Source organism: Labrus mixtus, chromosome 18, assembly GCF_963584025.1.
Source record: "Labrus mixtus chromosome 18, fLabMix1.1, whole genome shotgun sequence".
Classification (NCBI taxonomy): Eukaryota; Metazoa; Chordata; class Actinopteri; order Labriformes; family Labridae; genus Labrus; species Labrus mixtus.
This window is the reverse complement of record NC_083629.1, coordinates 16,072,586-16,097,447: the sequence shown is the minus strand read 5'-3', so window position 1 is coordinate 16,097,447 and position 24,862 is coordinate 16,072,586. Positions and strand designations below refer to the sequence as shown.

Below are 24,862 nucleotides of genomic sequence, written 5' to 3'. Positions count from 1 at the left end.
TGTACCCAAACAGATCTAATCAATTATTATGCTTTAGTGAGCAGATTTGGAGGCCTTTTTCTTTTACTGTCAGTGTTGCTGGAGTTCTCTTGATTTTTTTATTTTTTTAATTTTTTTAACAAAGAAAAAAAAAACAAAAAAAAAACATCGTAATGTTGAGGCATAAATCTGTTTTTGGACTTATTCCACCATCTAGTGGCAGTGCATGAGCTGTTGCATACATGAACAAAGCACATCCGTGGCTGGTTCCTAATCCCTGACACCACAAGAGGTGAGAAAGAACACAAACAAACAAAACTAACAAAAGTGTTCATGAGGAAAAATGAAATTTCTATCATTAACACACTTGATTAACTTTATTTTTCAAAACATAAAATACTAATACAGTGCGTGCACCCGTGGAAAAAAAAAATCAATGACATCGAAAAAAAAAAAATGGCAGTTTTGAGTGAAACTCCATTGGCACAATATAATGAATGAACACATTCGAAAAGTGCTAATTCAGACACGGACAGAGGTAGACATATAACACGCAGAAGAATTAAAGTTTGCAACACTGGATGTCTTTAAAAGTTCAATGTGTAAAATTAAAACTGAACACTTAAGATTACATACAGCTGTGGAATAAAATTAGAACTTTCTTCTTTTAAATAGTACCAGTTTTTCAGATTTCTGCAATAGCACCGTTTTCCATTGGAAAGTTACCGTCTTGCTTCCAGTTTTTGTCTTTGTTCTTGCATAGTTTGTTCCACAGCCCATGTAGAGATCTGATCCTTTCTCGTCATTGGGTTCATACGAACTGTTGTTGGAGGACTCCGAAGTGAGATTCAAATGAGATCCAAGTTCAAGTTTTGATATTTTAGTGATTTTTTTTATTTATTTCTCAATGCACTAAACACCCTTCTGATGAAAAGCAGCACCACTTACGACCGTTTAAAAAAAAAAAAAAAACTGTTGACGTTTGCGCAGTTTTCTTCCTATGTGGCTCCGTCCTCGTCCTCCTCTTGTTCTGGCAGGCTGCCGGGACAGGGCTCCATGGTAACAGCGACACCCATCCCGCTGCGTCCGACAGGCATGTCTGTGACACGCGTCCATTCATTTGTCTCGGGACAGTAACACTCAACGCTGGACAGGAAGCCGTGCTGGTTAAAACCTCCTGGATAGACACAAAACAAAACTTAAATCATTCTGTGTTTGATCCATTCAATATATCTATTTATAAATGGATCGGTATAGTCATTTTTAAAAGGCTAATTGAACTTTCTATTAATCATTTGAGTTGAATTAACCACAGGCTGTGTCTGTAGCTTTAAATGCAATGAGCTGTGTTCGACCACGCCCCCTCTCTGGAAGGGCTTGTGTGGCTCGGGCTTTTTTGCACCATGCCCAATCGTGTAATAAGGTGAGAAGGCAGAATAAACACCTAGCTGTGGGAGTGTCACCCACCTGGGGGAGGGGTTACTGCCCTTTGTGATGTCATGAAGGGAAAATCTCCAAACGGCCTGTTTGGGCACTCATTTTCTGAGAATTGGAGCAGGTAAAAGACGGAGAGGATGGACTTCTCTCATAACTGGTTTGTCGACAGGCCAGGGCCAAATTTTAAATGTTAAACTTTATTTTTCATAATATGTGTGACCTTATATTTAATTTATGTTTGAGCCTTATTTTTTCTTTAAAGTTTTATTTTTGGGCATTTATGCCTTTGTTTGAGAGGACAGTGGATAGAGTAGGAAACTGGGGAGAGAGTTGGGAATGACATGCAGAAAGAAAAACTGAGGATCGGATTTTAACACAGGCTGCCCACTTGGAGGACTCTGTAGCGTAACATGAGGTGCGACCTAACCATAAGCCACCTGGGCCCCGAGCCGACATTTAAAAAAAAAAGAATGATTTGACTGACCCAGGACAAAGATGCAGCCCTGGTGGACGGTGACTCCATAAGCACTGCGGCAGTACTGCATGGAGGCCCTGGGCTCCCACTGGTTCCTGGCTATATTGTAGCGCTCAACAGTGCACAGCTGGTTCTGCCCGTCATACCCTCCTACTGCGTACAGGTAGGAGTTCACACACACCAATCCTGTAGAGACAGACAAAAAAAACTAAGTGTAAAGGACATGTTAGTGGAAACAGCAGCCATGTTGCTATGCTTAGCATAAAGAATAAAAACAGGGGTTTTGACCTTTCTGTCTGAGGTTATAATATCTGACTCTAAAGACATATTAAGACAACAAAATAAAACGTATTTTCAACAGTACTATGTCTTGGCTGGGTGCAGTGGCGACTCCATGAATAACATGTTTATCAGTTAGTTTCAAGATGTGTTGATTTAGTGGATGCAGTCAGTAGGATGACAAGAACTCACCTATTTAGATGTTTAGAGAGAAAACATAAATTAATTCACAGATCATAAGAAACTGAAAATTATTTTCCAAATCATCCTAAAGAAGTGGAAACATCATCAGGTCCTAAAGTTGTTCTTATAATACAGACAGGAGTGCGCGCGCACACACACACACACACACACACACACACACACACACACACACACACACACACACACACACACACACACACACACACACACACACACACACACACACACACACACACACACACACACACACACACACACACACACACACACACACACACACACACACACACACACACACACACACACACACACACACACACACACACACACACACACACACACACGCCCTCACCTAGTCCACTGCGTATAGTGCTCATGGGTGCCAGCTGGTGCCAGGTGTTGGTGTCAGGCTGGTATTTCTCAGCAGTGTTCCAGCGGTTCTGCCCGTCGTATCCCCCCACCACATATAGGACCCCCCCACAGGCCGCCACTCCAGCACCCAGACGAGCCACAGACATCGGGCACACAAAGGACCAGCGGTTAGACTCGGGGTCCCATCTGCAAACGTAACTGAGTCAACGAAGTGATAAACCACAGACATGTCGAAGTAACTTTTTCTGATTAGTCAGTTAAAACAACCAAAGGGGAGAGTATGACCACTGCAAACTCTACAGCATTCAGAGGGCAGCGGCCGTGTGAGCAACCTCCTCAATCTACACGAGCCGGTCAACTTTAAGTGGATTAGGATAAGCTGGCAACCATGTTTGGCAACTATTGACGAGCTTTAATTTGAAGCCAAAGAGACCGTGCCACGGCTGAGAGAAGACTACATTATACTGTAGTCCAACAGCTGATAAATACTTAGTTGGTTAAGTTTTTACCCTGGGCCCATAACGCCTTGGACGTTTTAAAGGTGTAAGGTCAAGTAAATCCTATCAAACTGTGAGGTAGGATTTCATATTTAATATGTTTTTTCACTTTCTTACTGAGAGTCAGATGACAAGAGTGATGCCATTTTCATACCCGTCAATTAAGCCATAGCATGGAGACCGTTAGCTTTGCTTCACGTAGATTAGCTTAACTTAACTTAGTATAGCAGACTGAAGGCAGCCGGTAACCAGCGTGCCTAAAGGTTGCAAAAAAAAATCTGCCAACCAGAAATCTGGAGCTCACAAACTCTAAGTCTCCTTTCAATCTGCTCAAAAACAGGGCTCTGAAAACTATTTTAAAAAATAAATATATGGTTTTATGTTGGAACACAATTTGCCCGCGGGCTTGACCTACCTGGAACGGAACATTTTGTACACTTCAGTGTTTGCGCAGCTTAAATAAAAGAAATACCACGTGTGTTCCTGGCATTTGTATTTACTACCTTTGGACAGAGTCAGCCTGACTCGTTTGGCCTTTGTTTTTATGCTAAGCTATGCTAAACTAATCTAGTTTTCTTTTAGCTGTAGATCCGTGTTTTACACACAGATACATCTTGAAAACCTCTTGTTCGACTGTTCAAAGCAAATAAAGGAAGAGCTCACTAGATAAGGCAGGCTGTTATCTGTCTGGTTAATGATTAAAATGATTGTGTGTTGAGGTGTAGTCACACTCTACACTGATGATAGGAAGGCGTCTGATATTACACCAGCAGCCCCTAAAACACTGGCAGGGTGCCCTTGAGCATGTCACTCCATGGGTCACTGTGTGGAGACCCGAGGGTGCGTTGTAAACCGTGAAACCACCGCAAGGCAAATTGCAATGATAAAATATAAAACTGTATATTAGAAGAAAAAGCAGAAGAGGCCGTCACTTCCTGTTGAATCGCTTACATGTTGCTTGGATTAAATTAGGAAGCGTCCTCATGAGACATTTCTGCCAACAGTTGTTGCCGGAAACTGCTCTGATCTCCTCTGACGTGTTTCGCGTTGAATTTCCATCTCAATACTTTGATCAGCTTTCTTAATATTCAGCAGCTTCTCGTGAAAAGACTTCAAAGTGGCGTCTGATGACTTCTGATAATAAAAATAATCCTCCTGTGTATAGCATCTATACCGTTAAATACAAGTAAAGGACTGAGGTTACATTTGAAGGATGGTAATTCTAATATGAAGTGAAGCAAGCGATCAGTATATTGTTTGAATTTATTTGATTAAAACTGATTTTAAAGCATATTAGGTAAAACTCCTCCTTGACCGCAGTGGGAGAAAAGCATTCCCAAGGGGATCGACATTCTTGGGATGTGTGTTTCAACATATTTTTAGAGCAGTGTGTGTTGTTGTTGTTGTCTAATTAGGTTAAGAGGAAAACCTGCAAACTTCTCGACTGCTCTTTAAGTTGAATGGAGGCTTTTCACTTCAGCCCTCTCGTGCCATTATGCAAAGTTACGCTCAGGTGAATGCACTGAGGGAGATCTGTACTCGTTACATTCATCCTACTGAATACGATGTCATTCAGTCAAATTACTTCAGGAGTGTCTGGTTGAGTGAAGAACTCCTCCACACACACACACACAGACACAAGCGTCAGCAAAGCCTCACCTCTCCACCGTGTTGTGATGCGTGGAGCCCTGGGAGCCTCCGACAGCGTAGATGCAGCTGTCCACCACTCCCACGCCGACCCTGTTCCTGGGGATGTTGAGGGAGGCTCGCTGGCTCCACTGGTTGGTCATTGGGTTGTAGCAGCACAGAGAGCTTGACTCAGTGTTGGTTTGAAGCGAAAGGTTCCTGCCCCCGACCTGGATTTACAGCACGAGAAGGATTTAGAGCTGATCTTTTTTTAAATGTCTCAAAACAAAACACAAGGCCGCGCTGGACTGCCAGACAGAAGGAGACGAGTGAGAAAGCGAAAGTGGGGGAAATGATAACTACATCAACTGTCAAATATTCAAAGGAAAGTGCTGTTCTGGTGGATTTGCGATCTTTTTCCAGTCTTTTAGAGCCATTCAGGACCGTAATAATGACATTTCTTTGGTTGTATTACATCACTTGTGTAACCTACAGTGTAGAGCAGTCCAAACAGCGCACAGGCTCCCAGGCCACTGCATGGAGACCCCATGTCTGCCAGTTTCAGCCAGACATTCCTCCTGGGATCATAAGCGTCCATGGAGGCCAGTGAATGCTGCTGGTATCTGCACAGAGATAAGCAAACGGTATGTACGTTACACTTAATGTTCTCTCGATTTGACATGCAAAACACATATAGAGTACACGGTGAGGAAAAGCTAAATCGCTTAATATGCAGTCAGAGGGGCTTGAAATTCAGCAGCAAAGATGTGTTCATGTGAAACTGAAGACTCCTGCCCCTTTTAGAAGTCCACTGCACACTCTGTTTACATCTGTGCTTACTAATACTGAATTATCTAAATGTGTTACGCTGCTTTCACAGGTCCAAACACCCTCCTGCCGAAAAAAGATAACAGGACCAACCCCTAAGCATTCTCCTGTCATGAGTAGAGCCCGATCGATTTATCGGCCGGCTGATAATATTGGCCGATATTAGCTAATCAAGTGACAATCTGGATCGGCTAATTTTCTGATATGTGCCGATATTACTAGATTTATTCACCAGTCGTAAATCGTTTTATTTGAGTTTTATTGCATTAAAATAGAAGATCTCTTTCACCAGCAGTGTGTGATTTATGGATTACAACAAGCATTATCACTCTCCAGAGAGTCAAGCGGTGATGCACGTACATGCACAGTTACTTTCTAGCTGAGTGATCATCTTGTCTTCATAATATATCTTTTCCACAAGTGTGTGATTAGTGCATTTGAGGGATCAAAATTATAAATGTGTGTATCCATATCTATATTTAAAGATTGAAGATCAATTAGATCTAAGAAAGATATCAGCCGATATATCGGTATCAGAATTTTACTCTTAGTAATATTGGTATCGGCCCCAAAAATCCAACCCTAATAATGACTAATGACTTTTTTCAAGATCTCAACTTATTAATATCGCATTCCACAGACACAACGCATATTTTCCTTTGATGACAAGGTCATTTCAGCTGTTTTCTTGAGATCTTGACTGATTTGTCTTAAGGTAAAAAGGCTGTTTTTTCCCACCATAACAGATACCAGATAACAAAGCTTGTTTTCTCTTGATAGCAGGATCCTTTTTAGTGATCTAGAAGACATTAGACTGGTCACTCTGATAGGCCAGACCACAACATGCCATGCTGCCATATCCCACAATAATGAGGGAAGTTACACCGATTTCTGCGTTTGCTTTGTGCTTTAGCAACTCTGGAGATATGAGATAAGTAAGTCAAGCAGCCAGGAAAACAATATGATGTTACTCCTAATCACAACAACAGAGTACATAAAATATATGGATGCATCTCTGCTTGGGGTTTCCGTACATTTTTAGTTAAGCACAATTCAAATTTTCTGTAGTCAAAATCAAAAGTGTACAAGTGACACATATTAATGTCAGTTCAAAGCTGGCTCTGGATAGAAAACATCCTTGACTTATGGCAGACGGTATGTTGATGAACAGAATCTCACTCTAAATAAAAGACTTAAAATAGTAGAGTCCCTCCCAAGAAGCAGGGAACCTTTGTAAACGTGCAGTGGTTGGCCTCCTTTCAGCCACTGGGTGGCAGGTAGGGACAATTTTCTGGAGGCCTTAGATGCTTTGATTTTGACATGACACCAAAAACAGGGCAAGTCACTGCCATGTTTCTTTTGTAGGAAAAACACAAATGCTGTGTTTTATTAGTGGTGCTGTGAACACAGCTTAACCATTTATGTGTATGGACATCAGAGCATTAAACTAACCAGCACATTTTAAAAAAAAAATCTCATTATCCCTCACTGATAATCAATATTTTTAAAAAAAGGTCCCATAAAGTTTGTTTTAACGTTTTGCTTACAATAAATGGGTAGCCATTGATCGTGGGGGATACATGTTAGAAATACAACTAATGAGATAACTACCCGCCAGCCACATAGATGAGTTGAGTTCCTCGGTTTGGAGCAGGAGGCAGCTTCCTCAGAGTCATATCCTGGAAGATTTTAGACAGGAAGTCCTTACAGGAGTTGGCCTGGAGTTAAAAGAAAGTGCAGAAAATTAACAATGAATATTTCTTTTTTTTGTTATTAGTAAAAGAACAGTTAATGCTTGTGTGACCAAATGTCATGTGACCATTCATTTCCATATCAAGAAAACATAATGCTCGACTGTGTTTCACCTTGCTGAGGATGGGGCAGGACAGAAGCTGGTTCTTCAGGAACTTTGGAGGCAGAGCGTAGATATGAACGGCATTCAGGAGGGCATGAAGATATTGAGCTCGACCCTCCGTATCCCAGCGGACCCAGTCCGTACACGCCTTATACACCTGACAGAATTCAGACACAGCAGTGAAGTTTGTTATGCACATACAGATATTCTCTTTGACAAATAGTATGTCTTCCATTTTTAACCTATGTTGAAACTTTGGTGAAATGACAAAAAAAAAAAAATCTTTCTAGCATTCCTTTTCAGTCATGTTTCAATTAGTCTGCTTCATGCCACACACCTCAGACTCGCAGAGCACCTTGAGACTGTCCTGACTGATGAGCTCAAGCAGCTGGCAGTGAGAGAGGCTGAAGAACTCATCCTCTTTGGTCACCTAGGAAAACAATACACCACAGTATAGTCAGATAAAGGCTTACTGACTATTGCATATTTATATTAATGTTAGAGCCAGACATTACAGATGAGAGACCCGGACACAGACACAGACACAAATGTAACAATGAATTTTAAATTAACAAAAAAAAAAATGATGTGAATGTTCTGTTACTGATACGTGGATGCAACAAAAGTGCAAAACAGTCCTTGAGACAGTAAAGTCAGTTAGCAGCTGTAATGTAATGTGATGTCCAGATTTCAGAACTGGACCATGTGCATCATATCAGACAGCATGATCTGGCTTATACGTGTCTATCATTACAGACATATTCAGACTGATGTGTCTTTTTCTGAATTGTGTTTTAATAAAAGCCTTTTACAGGGATTAGCTCGGTGAGTAAAGCATGCGTACTTTATATAGAGAGGCTGCAGGTTCAACTCCCACCTTTAAAGTGCAGGCATTTTTATCATGTGAGAAAAAAAAAAAAAAAAAAAAAAAACTCAGCTTCCGCTCAAGATATCTCCTGTAGTTCACATAAGCATTCACAAATTGGTGGACTTGATTAGTTCTTTTTTTTTTTTTTGCATCGCACCTCATTGAAGTGTGTGTTGATATACTCTCGGCTTCGCAGTTGCAGCTCTGTGCAGCCGATCTCCTCGGCAAAGCGAGCGATGCCGATGACATTAGCAGGCTCGAGGTGCTTAATGAGAAAATCACAGCATGCCTTGGATACATCCTCCATTTGATACCTTTTATAAAAAAGAAAAGAAAAGAAAGGGTGTATTCCTTTTTTAAATGTAATGCATTTAACTCTTAAAACATTTAAAATAAAAAGAGTTTTCAAATACGGAATATAAATCTGTGTCTGAATTTAGGTTTCAGCTGTGTTAAGTTAAGATAAGATAAGACTTAATAGTTTGTTTGCACAGAAATTTGTCATGCATTACAAGCTCAGAGATCCTCTCATCACAATCAAATCACATCATACTCCGGTATATTATTTCTACCAAATATCTTTCAACACTGGATGTTTACCTCATTGCAGCCAAAAGAACATGCAACACACACGTCTCTCCCACGGTGATGTTGCCAGTGTATGCAAAGTCAATGAGTCTTCCAACCACCTGGGGGCAGACATCGCGCAGTGTGACCTCGGAGGCTCGACACTCTTTGAAGCTGCTGGTAAACATGGCTCTGAAGTAAGGGCTGCAGGAGGCCAGGACCACCCTGTGCACCTGGAACAAGAGACATTGATTTATTTAGTAGGAAGAGACATTTATAAATCAGGGGATTCTTTTTTTTTTTTTTTTGGAGGTACCTGAACTCCCCAATACGAACACTAAAATAACGCCTTTTAGAATGTAGGACCTAAAAGTTGTCAAATGCAATTAAAGAAATTAGAGATATTTCAGGTGACATTATGATGGCAGATCAGAGCTACGGGACTGGGACGCCAAGTGAGCATGCTCAATGGTAAATGGCTCAAAGTAACGCAGAAGATGCTGGTACTTTTAGACTCGGAACTCTGCCTTTTTTCGATGCGTCATGCACAAATGAACGGGGCTCCGCTTCCGATGCTGTGTCCACTCTATCATACATCCTATATGGGAAGATCGCTGCAGGGCTGCCAGGGGAGGGCTTGCTCTCAGGTGCTTGGAGAAGACAGCGTATGCAAGAAGTTTCCTGCGGCTTACAGAGTCTCGTAAAATGCGTGGTTTCATCTCGGATTTACCTCACGATCTGAAACGTCGCCCACATTTAGTATGGTCGTCCAGCATTGTAACGCTATATGTAAGTTTTAAAACTGGGGATCAGCCTAATAGGTCAACTTTAAATTAATAATTATGTTCTTGTACTGTATACTGTAGAAGTCATAGCAACTTTTTAAGCATGTCAGCTGCCAAGACAAGGTTAACAAATGCTAGCTAATGCTATATCATCCTTAAATGCATGTCTCAGACCGTAATGGAAATGTATAAAGTTTAATCATTTTGTATCAGTTCAATGATATAGTTTAAAAATACATCCAGATTGTTAGTAGAAAAAGAGAAGTAATTAACTACTATCAAGATTTTTCTACTACTAGTTTCCCATCCACTTTTAATATCTTCACATAAGCAATTGTCTGCTAACCTTCTAACTTTGTAAAGTAAAAGATGAAACAAAAGCCGAGCTCTGATTTATTCCTCGAGGGTGTCTCACCTTGAAGTCCACCGTCCTATCCTTGTGTGTCACATGTAGCACCAGATCACACAACATCTCGTGCTGTCGGAACTCCTCCATCACTCGGAGGGATCTGGAAGCGTGAGTCTCGACCGTGTAGTCAAGACAGCCGGAGCCGTGCATGGAGGGCACCGCGATGGCTGAGAAATCTGAGTCACGCGTGGGGCGTTTCTTCCTCGACTGGCAATGCATCCTGGGAGAGAGGTGGCGGAGTACCCTTCTTTCGGGATCAACCTTTTTAGATTTAAGTCCTTTATAGTTCAATATGTGTTTACCACTTATCCCATTGGAGGAAGGATTTTTAAGAGGAAACTCCTTCGGTCTTTAAATTGTTCATGTAAAAGCTACAATGTGCATATGTCCTTAGCTCCTCCATTTCTTCTCAATTGTAACTCAAAAATATTTTCAACAACAACACCGCATTTCCCAAGAAGTTAGGGAAGAGAACAGTTTAATGGTACTATTTGTCTGTGATCCCACTCACAGCCAGCTGGCAGAGCAAATAGTCCAGTGACAAAGCCAGATGCAACATAAAATATGTCCAGCTCACGTGTTTGTCTGCAGAAATATAGTCGATAAAAAACCTTGCTGATTCGTCCCCCGTCCACAGATCCAGGCTCCAACATGGCTGCCTTCATGCCGTTTGAATCGGGACTAGATAGTTTCCCCCCCGCACGGCACGGGTCAAACCACGAGCGCCGAATGGTTGTTTGTCCCGTTTCGACGGGTTTCAGGGTTTTCAAAGTAATCCATTCTGAAATGTCAGAGTCCTCTGCACTTTAGAGAGTCACAGGAAAAGAGGAAGTGGTTGGCAGATGTGTGAAAGAGCACACTGTGATGTATTCCTGGCAGGAATGTTCTTTGACCGCTTCCTTTCTTGATGCTTATCCTTCAAAAAAAGAAAAGAGAAAAATATTAAGTTGATATTCTTTACAGACCTTTAGTGGATTAAAACATTTTTTTATGGCAACATGTGAATATTTTATTTTTCACTGGTGTGCGGATGTGTGTGCGTGCGTGTCATCGTCAAGTTTCACTTCCTTGCATCTGAAATAGAAAAGATAGAACATCTCTGCTTTATGCTACAGGTTTCCCCAAAGCTCGTGGCTAATGAGCTGTTTGAATAGATCTTTTTTTAGCTTGGAGGCTTGTTATGTACACAACTTTAACAAATAGAAAGGATAACCTTGTTATCATGAGGTAGTATTCACTGGAGAAAGAATAAACTGTAGAATAATGCCACAATGAGTATTTGTATTTTTCTTATATTCTCACTTCCAGTATGCAATCCTGTCTGCTACTGGGTGTCGCCTCTAAGGAAACAGGGCAATCACTCCATGGACAGAGCTGTGGGACTTAAAGGAGCAGTAACTCTGACATGTAGCGTTTAAAATGGGTTCTTCGGTCCAAATACAAAACTTTGGAGAGAGAGCAGTCTCCCCTCTTCACTAGAGTTGATGTGCACGATGGTTGCCATGTCACAGACACTGAAGCTTCAGTGTTTAGCCAGCTAAACTTCGGTCTAACCTCTCTCCATTTTTCAAAAGCATCTTCAATCTTTATCCTAGTTTTACCATGTTTCTGGTCGTGGAGCTTTTTAGAAAAATGCAGAGGCTTTCGACCGGTAGAATCGGTGATATCTGAACCAGTTCGCTTGCAAGCATTCTCTCTGTTGGACAAGTTAATAATAAAAAAGAATAAAACCTGCCAATTTACTGAGCAGGTGTTGAAAAAATGAAGCCGACGTACAAGTGCAAAAAAGTGTTTAAGGCTGCCTCAGCTCTGATAGCATTTCCAATATGGCAACCGCCATCGTTCGGCTTCACAACAACTCCATGTTTAATACAGTCTAGGCTTCTTACCAATAATACCGTGTAATTATTCATCTGAGATAGGGTCACAAGTTTGATTTGGATTCTTACAGTACTGTTTCTTAACTTTTAGTTAAGTACAAAGGAAATGGAAAAAGATCAAATTGGGAAAGTTGAGAAATTGTCTCAACCCATTTTTGGGTAGTTGGCAGTTACTGCCTCAGGTGACAGAACATCAAACATTGAGTTGGTTTGTTACCTGGTAGAGAGAAGGGAATGAGACGGCAGCCAGCTGATTAACATAAAGAGAACACACGTTCAAAGTACTTAAAGCAACAAGAGGCATGAATTAAGTCCTACCTGACTCAGAAGCTGCCTCGGACCAAACACTCCAATGTTTCCTCAATTCTTACTACTTCTATGTCCACACTTATTTTCTGTGCATGTAGCAAAACCACTCCCTCGTGACGGAGCAGGCAGGAGTCGCCATTCCAGCTCATTTGAATATTGACTGAACCAGTTTGACCGTAGCTAAATGAAAGAACAAATACATGACTATAACATGACTCGGATGAAAAAGCAGAGCAGTTACATTAAAAGGAAACAAATCAACAAGTTAGAGGATTTGGTATTTCAACATCTCAGATGTCAAGGACTGTATTTCTCCATTAATCCCCAATCATTCTTGAGTTACTAACTGTGAGTAAAGAAACAGTATCAGTGAATGAAGATGTGTTTTTGACAGTTTCATTGAAAGATCTTTATCATTCTAATGAGGTGACTGTAGACAACAAAGGCTCAGTAATTAAGTTGAATGTAATTACTGTATATAGGTTGAAATGGTGCACCTGTCTCCAATAAAGAGCTAATTAAGAGTCTCATTAGATTCCTTCAATTAATAAGCCCCTCGGTACAACTGTAATACTCTCAGCTGTTAGCATACAGGCTAATATAAACTAATGAAAAGAGCCTGACTGATTCCTGTGACCAGTAACGATAAGAAATAGATCGTAAATACAATAAAATCAGATATCAGCGTAGGATTTTCAAAAGACTAGGTTCATATTTTTTTAATAAGCTTTTCCGTCAGGTGTCTAATGCAAGATTCATACTATCCACGTGTGTCTATTTGAGTCCCGGCCAAGAAAGGTTAGCTTAGCTCAGCAGAAAGACACTGAAGCAGGAGAAAACAGCGATGGCCAAAAGGTTATGTTCCTCTGAAGACCAACATAAAACGACTTGAATCAAGTATAAGAGGCGCACTGTTTATATATAATCAAACATAATACATAGTTCATTCTGTAACACGTGATCAAAGTAAGTTTTACTGAAAGAAGAGTTTAATTCAGAGAGGGGGCGGGACATTGTTGATTGACAGACAGACAGACAGACAGTCACCATGGTTACTCACTCTCACCTGCCTGCTGCACACAACGTGTAACGTCGTTTAGCCTAATCCCTATAAGTTCGGTTATCACAACAGGTGAGCTACTGGCGGAGACGCTTGATAATAACTTGATAAAAACTGAGAGAGAGAGCAGAAAACACCGACAGCAACATTTTAAACACCGGGGTGTTATCTCCCACCATCACTGACGGACTGTCTGAGCTCCGCCCCGTCTGTCTCTCTGCAGACTGTTAACGTCTCTCCGGCTCGTTGAACGGTGTCTTGCGTCGTGCGATCTAACCTTAACTGTGCAAACTATGCAGATAAGTTAACTGTTGCTCACGCCGTGTCAGTTTGGAAAAATATCACAACAGTTGCATATAACCGGGATGGAGTTGTTTTTGCGGACTTTACTCTTAAGTTTCGTTTTCGTTTTCACTGCTGCGGAGCAAAAAAAGGGAGGGGGAGACGCGTCTATGTCAGAGCATAAACTGCAGCATGAGAGAATAAACACATTAGCCCGGTTCTACGATCTCCCTGCTTTGGCAGATCGTCAGCACGTTAAAATCCTTCATGATCTAAGATCGTCATATCGCACACCACTAGCTGTTGTCCTTTTGACTGATATTCTTAATTCAAATTGATTCATTTGTGCGAGTTAGAAGAACCTGAAAATGAGCTGTGATGACATGAACACTAAATATTGAGTTATCACAACATTGACACACACTTCTAGTTAAGCTGACAATGAATTATAAGTTACCGTGACTAAATTGTTTTTACAGTGTAGATCAGTCCATTTTTTTTTTAAATAGTTTGGAATATTTGAAAATAATTTAAAGAAGGTTTCTTTGGCATGAGATGCAGATTATTGAAACAAATATTTCTTGTATAGATCTCTAAACACATTACAACAAGGCAAAGCCATTGGACACCAAGCAAACATGAAATCTCTGCATTTCACTGCGTCACTTTCTACACCGTGGAATAAATCGCAATAGGTTCATTTTAAGCATTAAAGACAAAAATACCTGATCCATCTCGTAATAAAACCACTCCGACCACTCCAACTACTTACTGTAACTGGTGGTTTTAATTAGCTTTTCCTGCCTGCCAGCTTTCATCAGATACTGTTTTTTGCCTGTTACGTGTTTTACTGAGCGGCCACAAGACGGTTAATGAAAGTTTGGTCTAAAGGCTTTGCAGAGTTGCACAATCAAATCTGTTCAGCCTCAAGCTCCCTCACCTCTCACCCTGCAGTCAGTCATATGACTAAAAGTGTGAGAGGTGGAAAGGGGGGGGGGGGGGGTAACACAGGAAAAAAAGAGGTTTTGAGGGAGAGAAAAACAATGTACGAGAGGAGGGAAATGGCTGTAGTAAGATAAGGGAACATTTAGGAGGGAGGACCAGTCAAGAGGAGGGAATGAGAGAAAGGAAGCCTGACTTATTCATTCAGCACGTCTGTTCAATAAAGGGCCTTTGTTTTTTGAAATATAAGCCTACGCTACTCCCCTGATCAGGATTTAAGGGGAGTTATAGTGAATTACTCAATAAATAAAAGGGAGCAGAGCTTGTTACTGTATGAAGTATTGCTTTAGATCTCTATGAAATCACTGCAATGACAAGGTCCATGACTGCAGGTTGTTGAACTGTTTAGTTTTGTCAAATTTGGCCTTCTAGAGCTGAGAAGGAAGAACAGATTAAAGAGGTCACATTTGTTAAAATGAGTCAGCTTTTGGATGATTTAAACAGTTTGCGGTTCTGAAAATGACATTTCTGAAACCCCAAATAAACAGAGTCATTTTAATTGATGATTTTAGCATCAAGAGTGTTTGTTTTTCATAGGTCGCAGCCCTAGCCTATATGGCAGATTTATATAAGGAACAACAGGAGGCTGAAGAAGGAGAGTTAACCATTTACAGACTGTTACTGCCGGCAGATGGGAGACAGCACAGCACAGCACGGCAGTCTGTGAACATTAGTCCGAGCAGTCAGCATAAACCTGAGCGTATATGACATACAGGACTGTGGCGTCTTCACCAAGATGCCCTCGATTAACCTTTAAAAAATGTTCTGTAAAAAGTGCTGAGGTGTAATGACAACACGTCTTTGGTGAAGTTTTGTAACAGCTGTGACACAAGCTCTTCTGCTGTTTCATCCTTAAACTGCTGAGCCAACGCTGACTGGGATCAGAGGTTGAAGATGCCAAGGGCCCTTTCATTATACAACAGAAAACACTTCATGGGAGTCTTACTGTGTAAGCAATGTAATATGTTTGTAATTATAAATGAAAGCACTGTGTTGATCTTGAAACAGCCAAGCACACCCTACTGTGACCTAAAGCAAATATGTTGTCAGAAACCCTGAACATGCAGAATGCTGATTGCAACATGTTGCTGTTATTGTTATTGCTTGTGTTTATTTTGGTCTGCACACACACGCGCGCACACACACACACACACACACACAATTAAAATATGCTTTCCTTGGTTTAAGGCACGAGGCAGCTATTTTCTCCTCTTCTTCGTTGATAATGAAGGATATTACCATATATTTCCAATTTTAGTTCATTGACAAATTATGCATCTTTATCGCTATCAAATTGTATGTTGTATGGAGCTAACAGCATGTGTTGTTGTGCTTGTTGTGTCAGGTGTGCTAAATGTTTTAAACTGTTTGTTGTTATATTTTGGCAACACAAGTACATCACAACTACCTTAAAAAAAACAGTTCATTGTTTTTTGGGGTATTTATTTTTTGGATTATATTATTATGATTATATAGCCTACCATTATTTATTTCAAATAAATGTATATTAAATATTTATATTTAATTTCTTTTTTGCTTGTTTATCAAAGTGTTCAGGATGGTTGAGTGTTAAAGAGTTTGGTCAATGATGTGATGCAGATGTTGTAAAAATCAATTAGCAAAAATAATCATTTTGATTTCAATATCAATCAAAAGTTACCAAAATGATGGTGAACTGAATTTTTTTGGGGTTGGTATTTTTAGGCAGAAAAAAAACTACCCTACTAAGTCTTAAGAAACGTATTAAAGACAACTGTTACTGTGTACTACTACGATACTTCCAGAGCTGCAGAATACTATCATTTCCATTATGATAACATTTTTGAGTAAGCCTAATCGATTCATGCATTTTTCAAAATAAAATTTAAAAAAAAATCCTAGAAACAAATCGTTATCCTCGATTGTTGTTTTTGAGGAATATCAAATAGCTACTCAAACGAGATATAATGTGGGGGGGGGAATAATAGAAAACCTAACTTTGACAACCGATGACAACATTTGACAGTGGACTTTTTATATCGTAGCAAATGACTGAAAGCAGCTTAAACTGTGCCAAAACTACCTCACAGTTAGCTCCACTCATCACTCAGCTCAATGTGTTAAAGCAACCAGACACAAAAGATCCAATGAGCACAAATGTGAACCCCTCGTATGAATCTGAGCTCTGCGGAGGAACCTGAATGGTCGACACTATTCTGAAACTTCCGGATATGTTAGCGTATCGTTGAGAGAAATAGCCTTCTTGCTATCACGGCGAAATGCTAAAGAAGTAACATAACAAATGTCACGAGTTCTGCTGACGACAACCATGTTCGAGTATTTCTGTGGGTTTTTTTCCCCCCACAACAAAGGGTGCGTCAATGTAGCGCGTTACAGTGTAGCCTACTTAAACTTTAAAATGTTCAGATTTACTCACCAAAGTCCGCGTTTACACGACAGCTGTTTTCACCCCCGTACAGAAAACACTCGCGGTGGTGCGTAACTCGTCCAGGTCCGCTGGGTGTTTGGGAGGGGAAGGGGGAAGGGGGGGGGGTTTCTACACCAACATGACTGTGCAAACTCGCAAACAGCCTACACTATGAGGGTAATACGCATGTACAGAGACCTATATGGCAACAAGTCAGGAGCAGCATTCCTCAAACTGAAACTGAACCTCGGCCAGGGGAGGACGGCGTTAAGCGGGCATTATATAACTGTTACACAGCTGAAAACACACTAGCGCATTGTCAAGTCGAGAAAGTCTTCCCTGTACGCGTCCAAACAAAACACACGCCCACACACTGGGGAGATTGACTGAAAAGGAAATCCATCAGTTCCTGTGAAGTTTGATCGATGATTCATGGAGGGAAAACTCAAACCGGCTTTCGATCTGCCCTATTTCAGTTTTGTCCCGATGAATCATCACGCCTGAGGTTGATAATCCTATCTATCATGGAACAGTACATCCTTTTATGACACCAGAACAGTTCCTGGATTATGTAAAACGACATTTAAGGCATATCAAGTGATCGATGTCATGTGAATATATTGAGATTAGATAAATTAAAAAAAATACAGTGATACAGCAAACATCATTTGGTGACACAGTTCAAGTAGTCAGTTTCTTGTATTAACCTTTAGGAGATAGAGATGTAAGACAGTACAGTCAATCATTAAAAGATCAGGTGACAACATAAAACCTACAAAATGCTAAGCACACAGGTCCACAAAGACATTTTTCATGATTGGGAATCTCCAAGATTGCATTATGTTATGAGCGATAAAATGGATCTTGATTGATATTTAAAAGTTTCTCCCTTGACCCAAGCCAGCCCCATCATTAAAACAGGCATGTAGTTTTCCCATCATCATTATGACAAACATACAAAGACTATGCCAATTGTTTGTAAGTTGGTTTCACTTGTATTGCTTGTTGTTTGTGAGCTGTTCTCTATCCACTCAAAAGTTGGAGAGGTTCCTTGGTGACACACGACACACCCTTCCACTAGGGGTGTGAATCACCGGAGGCCCCGCGATACGAAACGATCACGATACTTGAGTCACGATATGGATATTATTGCGATTTTAAACATTTTGCCAAATGCTGAGAATTGCGATACAACATTTTGCGATTTCACTTTTTTTAACTGCATATTATGTCCACAAAAGTAAAATAAATCAAGACATTTATTTATTTATAAGAAAATAATTCTCAGTCGATTCATCTCACTTCAGTCTTTTTATTTCTACTAAATGGGAGTGAAGCCAACAGATGGACCAACACTGTCATCAAAGTAAAACCCTGTAAAAGGCTGCATGCACCTCACAACTTGAACACAAGCGTGTATAGATGACTGCAGATACAACTGCAGCAGTTTTTAACAATGCAACTTGTTCAAAATGAATTGTGCAACCCCTTCACCATTTAAGAATTTAAAAAAGCATATTTGATACTAATATAATAAAAATATCGATACTTAGCGGCAATGAGTCGATATAATATCGCCACTGAAAATACAGCGATACTATGCTGTATCGATTTTTCCCCCACCAAGTTTCATGAAATCAAGGCAATATTTATTCTGAAGTACCAGTCACAAGAAATTATGGCTTGTTTGTGAGTTGGAATTTGTTCTTTTCAAAGATGTATTGTTTTTTTTTTTTCTTGACCCACGATGCAACCTTTCACCAAGTTTCATTTGAGTTCATTCGTTTATCTGTAAACAAACAAACAAAAGGCTCCCCTCACCCTCTTGGTGGTAACACGGAGCCATTCAGAACAGAAAACAGTTTAAAGGCACAACCCAAACACAGATGAAATGGGACTGTGCATGTTTACATTTAAAATGTATCCTTGCGTTCAGAGGTTTACACTTTGAACTGACACAACAAAAAGGGAATGCTTAAATGTAAAGAGACGCAAATATGCATCCGGTCCAAGCCAATAGACGGAACGTAACGGACGCACTGGCAAAGAAGAGAAAGTAATAGTGAGGAGGAACACCAAGTGGATGAAGCTCGTTCCAAAACGAGGGTGAACCTTTGGTTGGCTTTCACCTGTAAACGCTAAATGATCGGCTTTTCAATTACAACAAATGGAATATTCTCGAATAGCCTGCAGTGTAGGTACAAGCAGTTAACTTACACACTAAGTCTTGCAGTAGGCGTGCACTTCTGGTGGTGTTGAGCTTAGTAGGAGGGGCCTAGTTTGAATGTTGTGTTTACAAGCTGCAACGAACAATGCTGCTCTAAAAAAAAAAACAAATTAAGACATTAAAACAGCTGGATTAACTTGAAAATGTGTGCCTGTCCAAGCCAAAAACAGAGCATTTATTACTTTAGCTCAGCAAAGTTGATGTTTTGACAAACGCTGACTGTTCCACAGGACAGCAACAGTAAGAGAAGTTATTCATCTCCATGGTCCAATGGAAAATAAATGACTCCAGATAATCCCTCACTGTTGACTATACTCTGCGTAAGTGAAAGACTTTGTAAGACTGACTGACAGTCAATGAAAAGACAGATCTGTCTTTAGAAAAACATGAATTTAAAAGAAAATTCTGAAGAGAGAAAATAAAGCTTTGGGGATTATTTCCAGTGCGCTCACCTTTGTGATTTTTTTTTCCTTAGAGTAAGTTTTCCCCCTTCTTAACCTGGAATCTTTTTACTGTCTGGGACCCCAATTGTAGACGTGTAATTGCTCTTCCTTACCACATCAAAACACAGCCAGTCTTTAGAAGTACCTAAATATTCTAGACATGGATGACTCAAACAACAGCAGAGGTGACAGGTCACACCCTTGGCAGATGAAAGCGAATTTGACTTAAATCCAAACACAACAAACACAAGTCCTTACTTGACATACAGACGATGCATGACTTGCGACAGCAACCAATGAACTCCCTGCTCTCTCAAGGCAACTCTCTGGCCAGTTAGTAAAGGACAGCTGAAGAAAGAAGGGAAAGGTGGGAAGGAGAGAGTTGGGTAGACATGAATCAAAAGGCCGAGGATGGGAGTGAAGGACCGCCTTGACAACAACAAGAGAACAAAACTGAAGGCTGGATATGACGCCAGTATAACTGGATCTTTCTATGGTATGAGACTGCTGCGTACTTAGTTGCTTCTCTATTGTCTCCTTTAAAAAAAAACGTAACAAATCTATGATGATCTATCCTGATTAAGAGCACACACAGTGTCCAACCAAAAGCCAAGGTGCTATTTCCTTGTTATTGCTGAACGTTTTATTCTTCATTTTAACGATTTAATTAAATATCTTAAGCTCTCTTCTCTCAGCTATTTTAATAAAGCTGAGAGAAGTGAGGGCTGCTTGATCAAACAGTAGTTTATAACTGAGCCTAAAAGCATGAAGAGCCAGCTTGTAAAGTTCTTGCATTCATTAATCCAATATTTGCTGTTTTTCATCCATATTTTATGAAGTCACTCAGTTCTTAGTGTAAAGCACTTTTGTCTCTCTTGGTGTTTTTCAGTATTTTTTGTCTTGTGCAAATATTTATTTGGATTGAAGGTGCATTTAAAACATTTTCCTGGTTCAGTGTATAAGAATGTGTCATCTTAACCCGAATGGGCAATAAACACACCTCTCTTATTCCCAGGAAAATGCCTTTGAGACCATAAACATATTATTGAAGGTGACCTGAAGGTGATGTGTGGACAATGCAGTTTAAGGTGTGGTTAGTGAATCTGCAGGATCGTGTGTGCACGCACATGTTCCTGTAAATGTTTGCCTTTTATTTTCTTCGCTTCTTGGAATTGGATGCGAGTTAAACAGAACACTTTAAAGTAATATTGGCATTAACGTCACATTCAAATTGTACTTCAACCTTCATGGACGAAGTACTCTAAAGAGCACTCCATGAATTTAACATATTTCTCCTCTAACATTTTGGATTGTTAAGAAAAGATCATAACTGGGTGGCCCGGTGGTTGTGTCACATGCCCGTGTGTGTGTGTGTGTGTGTGTGTGTGTGTGTGTGTGGGGGGGGGGGGGGGGGGGGGGGTTCTTCATTGCCACGACCATGGGTTCAGTTCTGGCCTCTGCCTTTTGCTACACGTTGTCATCTTCTCTCTCGTCTCCCGGCATTTCCTGTCTCGCTGCGGCAGAAATGGCCCAAAAAATATTGTGAAAAAAAATATATAAACAAGGCTGCAAAACTGTGGATTTCTTTATCCTTGTTTGGCACCTACAATGCCCACAATGCATCTGCTTGGTCAGCTACTTAAATGTGCTATGCTAGTAGAAGCTAACGTGGCCTCAAGCTGCTAGTCTTAAGAAGAGATAAGGAGAGGACAGGTCTTGTAAGCAAACGTGTAAGCACAAAATAATGAAGATATCTCTGTATGATTCAAAATTGTTTGTAATGAAGCCATGCTTAGATTTACAGTGATGACTTTTACTTTGTTCAATAGTAGAACATTTTTGCAAAATATTTTCCCTCAGCTATAGCCTATATGCTACCCTATCTATTTTCTTTTTGCAGATCAATGTCTGCATTTGAAAACTTGTCACCCTTTGCATCATGCCCAGCCCATCTACTGCAACAAGGAAGTGAGTTTTGGAAAAATCCAACAGCATGGTGACACAGCACAAAGCAGAACACATTTCAATACTGTCAAAGTAATCACTCCTCCTTCTTTCCTCCTTTACTGCAACCTCTGTGTGTTCTCCTTTTCACAGCTCCTTTTTTTTTACCATGTCTAATCTCACCTGCATTGCTTCATTCCTTCACTTCTATCTTTGTTTTTCTTTGATACATAAGTAAATACCTGTGAATTTCCCCTTTGCTCTTTTTCCTGCCCGGCACAGGAATAATAATGAGAGAGAGAGAGAGTCATATGTTAGATCATAACTGGCATCAGATTTCATTTTCACATCATGAAACAACTCATATATGTATCTGATTAAGAGACACACTTTTCTAATTAAGAGAGGATGTGTATATGCTGCTGGGTCTCTCGGAGCTGCTTGTGTTTGTTGGAGGAACTGCAGGATTTTATTGACTTTTGTGTTAGTGTGAAAAGGAGGGGTAACTTGACATCATGCCCCATGAATGTGCTGCCCTCTGCTGTTTAAACACAGAAACACAAGCATAGGGAACAGTGTAAAGAAAGGGGTCACTTTATGGCTTGAATTGACTTTTTCTTTTGAGGAGTCGAATAACACAGCCTGCAAAAATGTAAAAGTAGCAACACCACACTGTGAAAACACTACAACACAAAGAATAGATTGAATTCAAAGCCTTTCTTTAGGTAAAAAATTTACTGTAGGTATTAATTTAGCAGAAAAATGTTTCCTGTCTTTTACATATGATGGTTTGACATTTATGTAACTGTGGCATTATAGTTCAGGTTGCATTTTATCCTCTGTCTAGAAGATATTTGGGGCATTTGGCCTTAATTACACAGCTTTAAAGAGACAGGAAATGTAGAGAAGAAGAGAGAGTTGGGGATGACATGCACCAAACAACGTCAGTATCAGGAGTTGAACTAACAAGTGTGGCGAGGACTCTGTACATGGGCGGCCTGCTCCCCTTGAGCTGCCCTTTCTACAGATAAAAAAAAATCTTATTGTCAGGTGATTATATAACCAAAACACATACTTTAAATCAAATGTCTTAACTGATCCCCATATCTTGCAAACTAGACCTTTAAGTACAGCACATGACATGTGTACTACAGTAACACTCCACCACTGAAGGAAAAATAAAAATAAAGTCTGTTAACCAAAAGATGTCATAGATGTTTTTTTAAATGTCTTGTAGGAGAATGTAGTATCTTCGTTGTAAAAGGTTAAAGGTCAAAGCGTAAAGTACCCTGAACCTTATTCTTTCTCATGGCCAGCAGGGGGCGACTCCACTTTTTGCAAAATAGCAAAAATGAAACCATATGGGTACCTGACTTCTCAAATTTATATTCTCTATAAAAATAAAAAAAAAATCTAAACTTTTTGATGTTCTCAATTGCTAGTTTCATCATTTTGTAAATACAACTTAATGCCTATTTCATGAAAGCTGTACAAAATCAAGTAAAACTGATGATAACAGATGATGTAGAGGGTTGCCACCTGTGATAGACAAGTTGCTACTACGTCCATCTCTTAATTTGGATAGAGATGTGTGGATGTTGAGTGTCCAACCAGTTGCCCGAAAATGGTCCCCAAAAATTAGAGGGCAATTATGGCCAAAATGATACAATAAAAAGATGGCGGCATCCACGTCTGATGCAGTCAAGGATTAGAAACGCTCAAATAAATGTTCTAAATAATGGATCTAATGAAGATTCCAATTCACTGTGAGAATACTTCTTGGCGATGATCAACTTAATCTTTGCTTTTGTCAGATTCAATTAGCCGTGACTCTTGCTGGATGTGCAGATGAAGGGAGAGCACAGCATCAGCAACATGCCAACTTTTAATCATATTCAAAGATGGTAGACATTTTATTCCACCACCAGAACCAAACGATTCATCTGACAAGACCCCTTTTTCTCCGTTTAATAGCGGTTTATGGTTTGATTCTTGATGCCCATCACCAACAACACATTGGCTCCAGATGGGAGGAGGCAGAAATAGAGGGAGGGAAAGAGAGAGAGAGAGAGAGAGAGAGAGAGAGAGAGAGAGAGAGACCACGGTTGATGTACATCTGTCATGCATTATTGCAGCGAATGCCAGCGCTGCTATCGTGGCTTTAGAAACTATGTGGGGAGGGGGCTGATGGGTCCTCCTTAAATCACAATCTGATTCCTCTTCCTCCTCCTCCTCCTCCTCTCAACTCCCTTTTAGTAACTATATCAAAACACAAACACACCAGCAATCACACTTTTCATACACAAACACACAAAAAATATTGTCTCCTTACCCACAAGACTCTTATTTTTTTCTGTCCACCTCACACACACCAATATTTGCACACACCTCACACGATCCCCCCTATGAATTCCTCAGGAAGGAGTCAGCCTTCTTCATTCCTCTGGACATAACTTTTCCTTAACAAGGTACTGATGGTCTTGACCTCTTCTTCAAACAAACCCTTCACTCCAATCAGCTAGGATTGTGCAGCAGGGCTCAGCCGAGGAGGCCTGTGGGTATTACAGAGGAAACGTCCTGATTCTCCTTGATTACGCTCTCTCTCTCTGTCTTCCCCCTCTTTCTGCCCCCGCTCTCTCTCTCTCTCTCTCTCTCCAAATATCTCTGTCTCAGTGGCTTCTGGCTCTCCTGTTGTCTCTAACCCAATGTCGAACTTTTCTTTCCTGTCTCTGTCTGACTTTTTTTTTTTGGTATCTTGTCTCGTCTGCATTCATCCCTCTGATTATTCCCTTAAGAAATAAGGGAATAATCTAACATCCAAAATTCTTTTTAACTCGCGGGACGATGTGCTGTTCAAAACCTTGCTTTTACCAAATTCAAAAAATGCTTAAATCAAGATTTAAGTTTTTTTTTCTCTATCTCTATTGTCATGTGTGAAAAAGCTAAAGAAACCCAATACCAGAGTGATTCCTGTTGGAGAAATTCTAAAAACGGTATATATCTAATAATATATTCCATATTGGTCATTTTCCCACGGGCCTACAGCTAGAATGCTGTCGCGCATTTTCCATTGTACTAGCGGCTCTCTGAGGCTGTACTTAGGCACAGCATTGAGCTAAATGCTAAC

The 24,862-nt window shown here is 40.3% G+C and overlaps 1 protein-coding gene across 2 annotated transcripts; it reads right to left on the bottom strand.

The window, feature by feature from the left end:
• Positions 1-945: 945 nt before the first annotated feature.
• On the bottom strand, positions 946-17,472 carry keap1a (kelch-like ECH-associated protein 1a). Of its 2 annotated transcripts, none has more exons than XM_061062600.1 (12): positions 17,131-17,472; positions 10,188-11,097; positions 9,021-9,220; positions 8,578-8,734; positions 7,890-7,982; positions 7,563-7,709; positions 7,309-7,415; positions 5,363-5,492; positions 4,903-5,099; positions 2,727-2,932; positions 1,901-2,077; positions 946-1,156 (listed from the first exon to the last, which is right to left on the bottom strand). In XM_061062600.1, exons 2-12 carry the CDS (start codon positions 10,398-10,400, stop codon positions 978-980), a joined length of 1,806 nt encoding a protein of 601 aa, XP_060918583.1. In that variant the 5' UTR covers positions 10,401-11,097; positions 17,131-17,472; the 3' UTR covers positions 946-977. The 2 variants fall into 2 exon arrangements, with proteins under 2 accessions (XP_060918583.1, XP_060918584.1); XM_061062601.1 differs by lacking the exon at positions 17,131-17,472 and adding an exon at positions 12,380-12,398.
• Between the last annotated feature and the right edge of the window lie 7,390 nt (positions 17,473-24,862).

Excerpts from the sequence above, each read along its gene's own strand:
- keap1a (XM_061062600.1), bottom strand. The coding sequence starts at position 10,400 with ATGCATTGCCAGTCGAGGAAGAAACGCCCCACGCGTGACTCAGATTTC. Across the intron at positions 5,100-5,362 it reads TGTTTGGACTGCTCTACACT|GTCGGGGGCAGGAACCTTTC; the intron begins GTAGGTTACACA and ends CTGTAAATCCAG. Across the intron at positions 2,933-4,902 it reads CATCACAACACGGTGGAGAG|ATGGGACCCCGAGTCTAACC; the intron begins GTGAGGCTTTGC and ends TTACGTTTGCAG.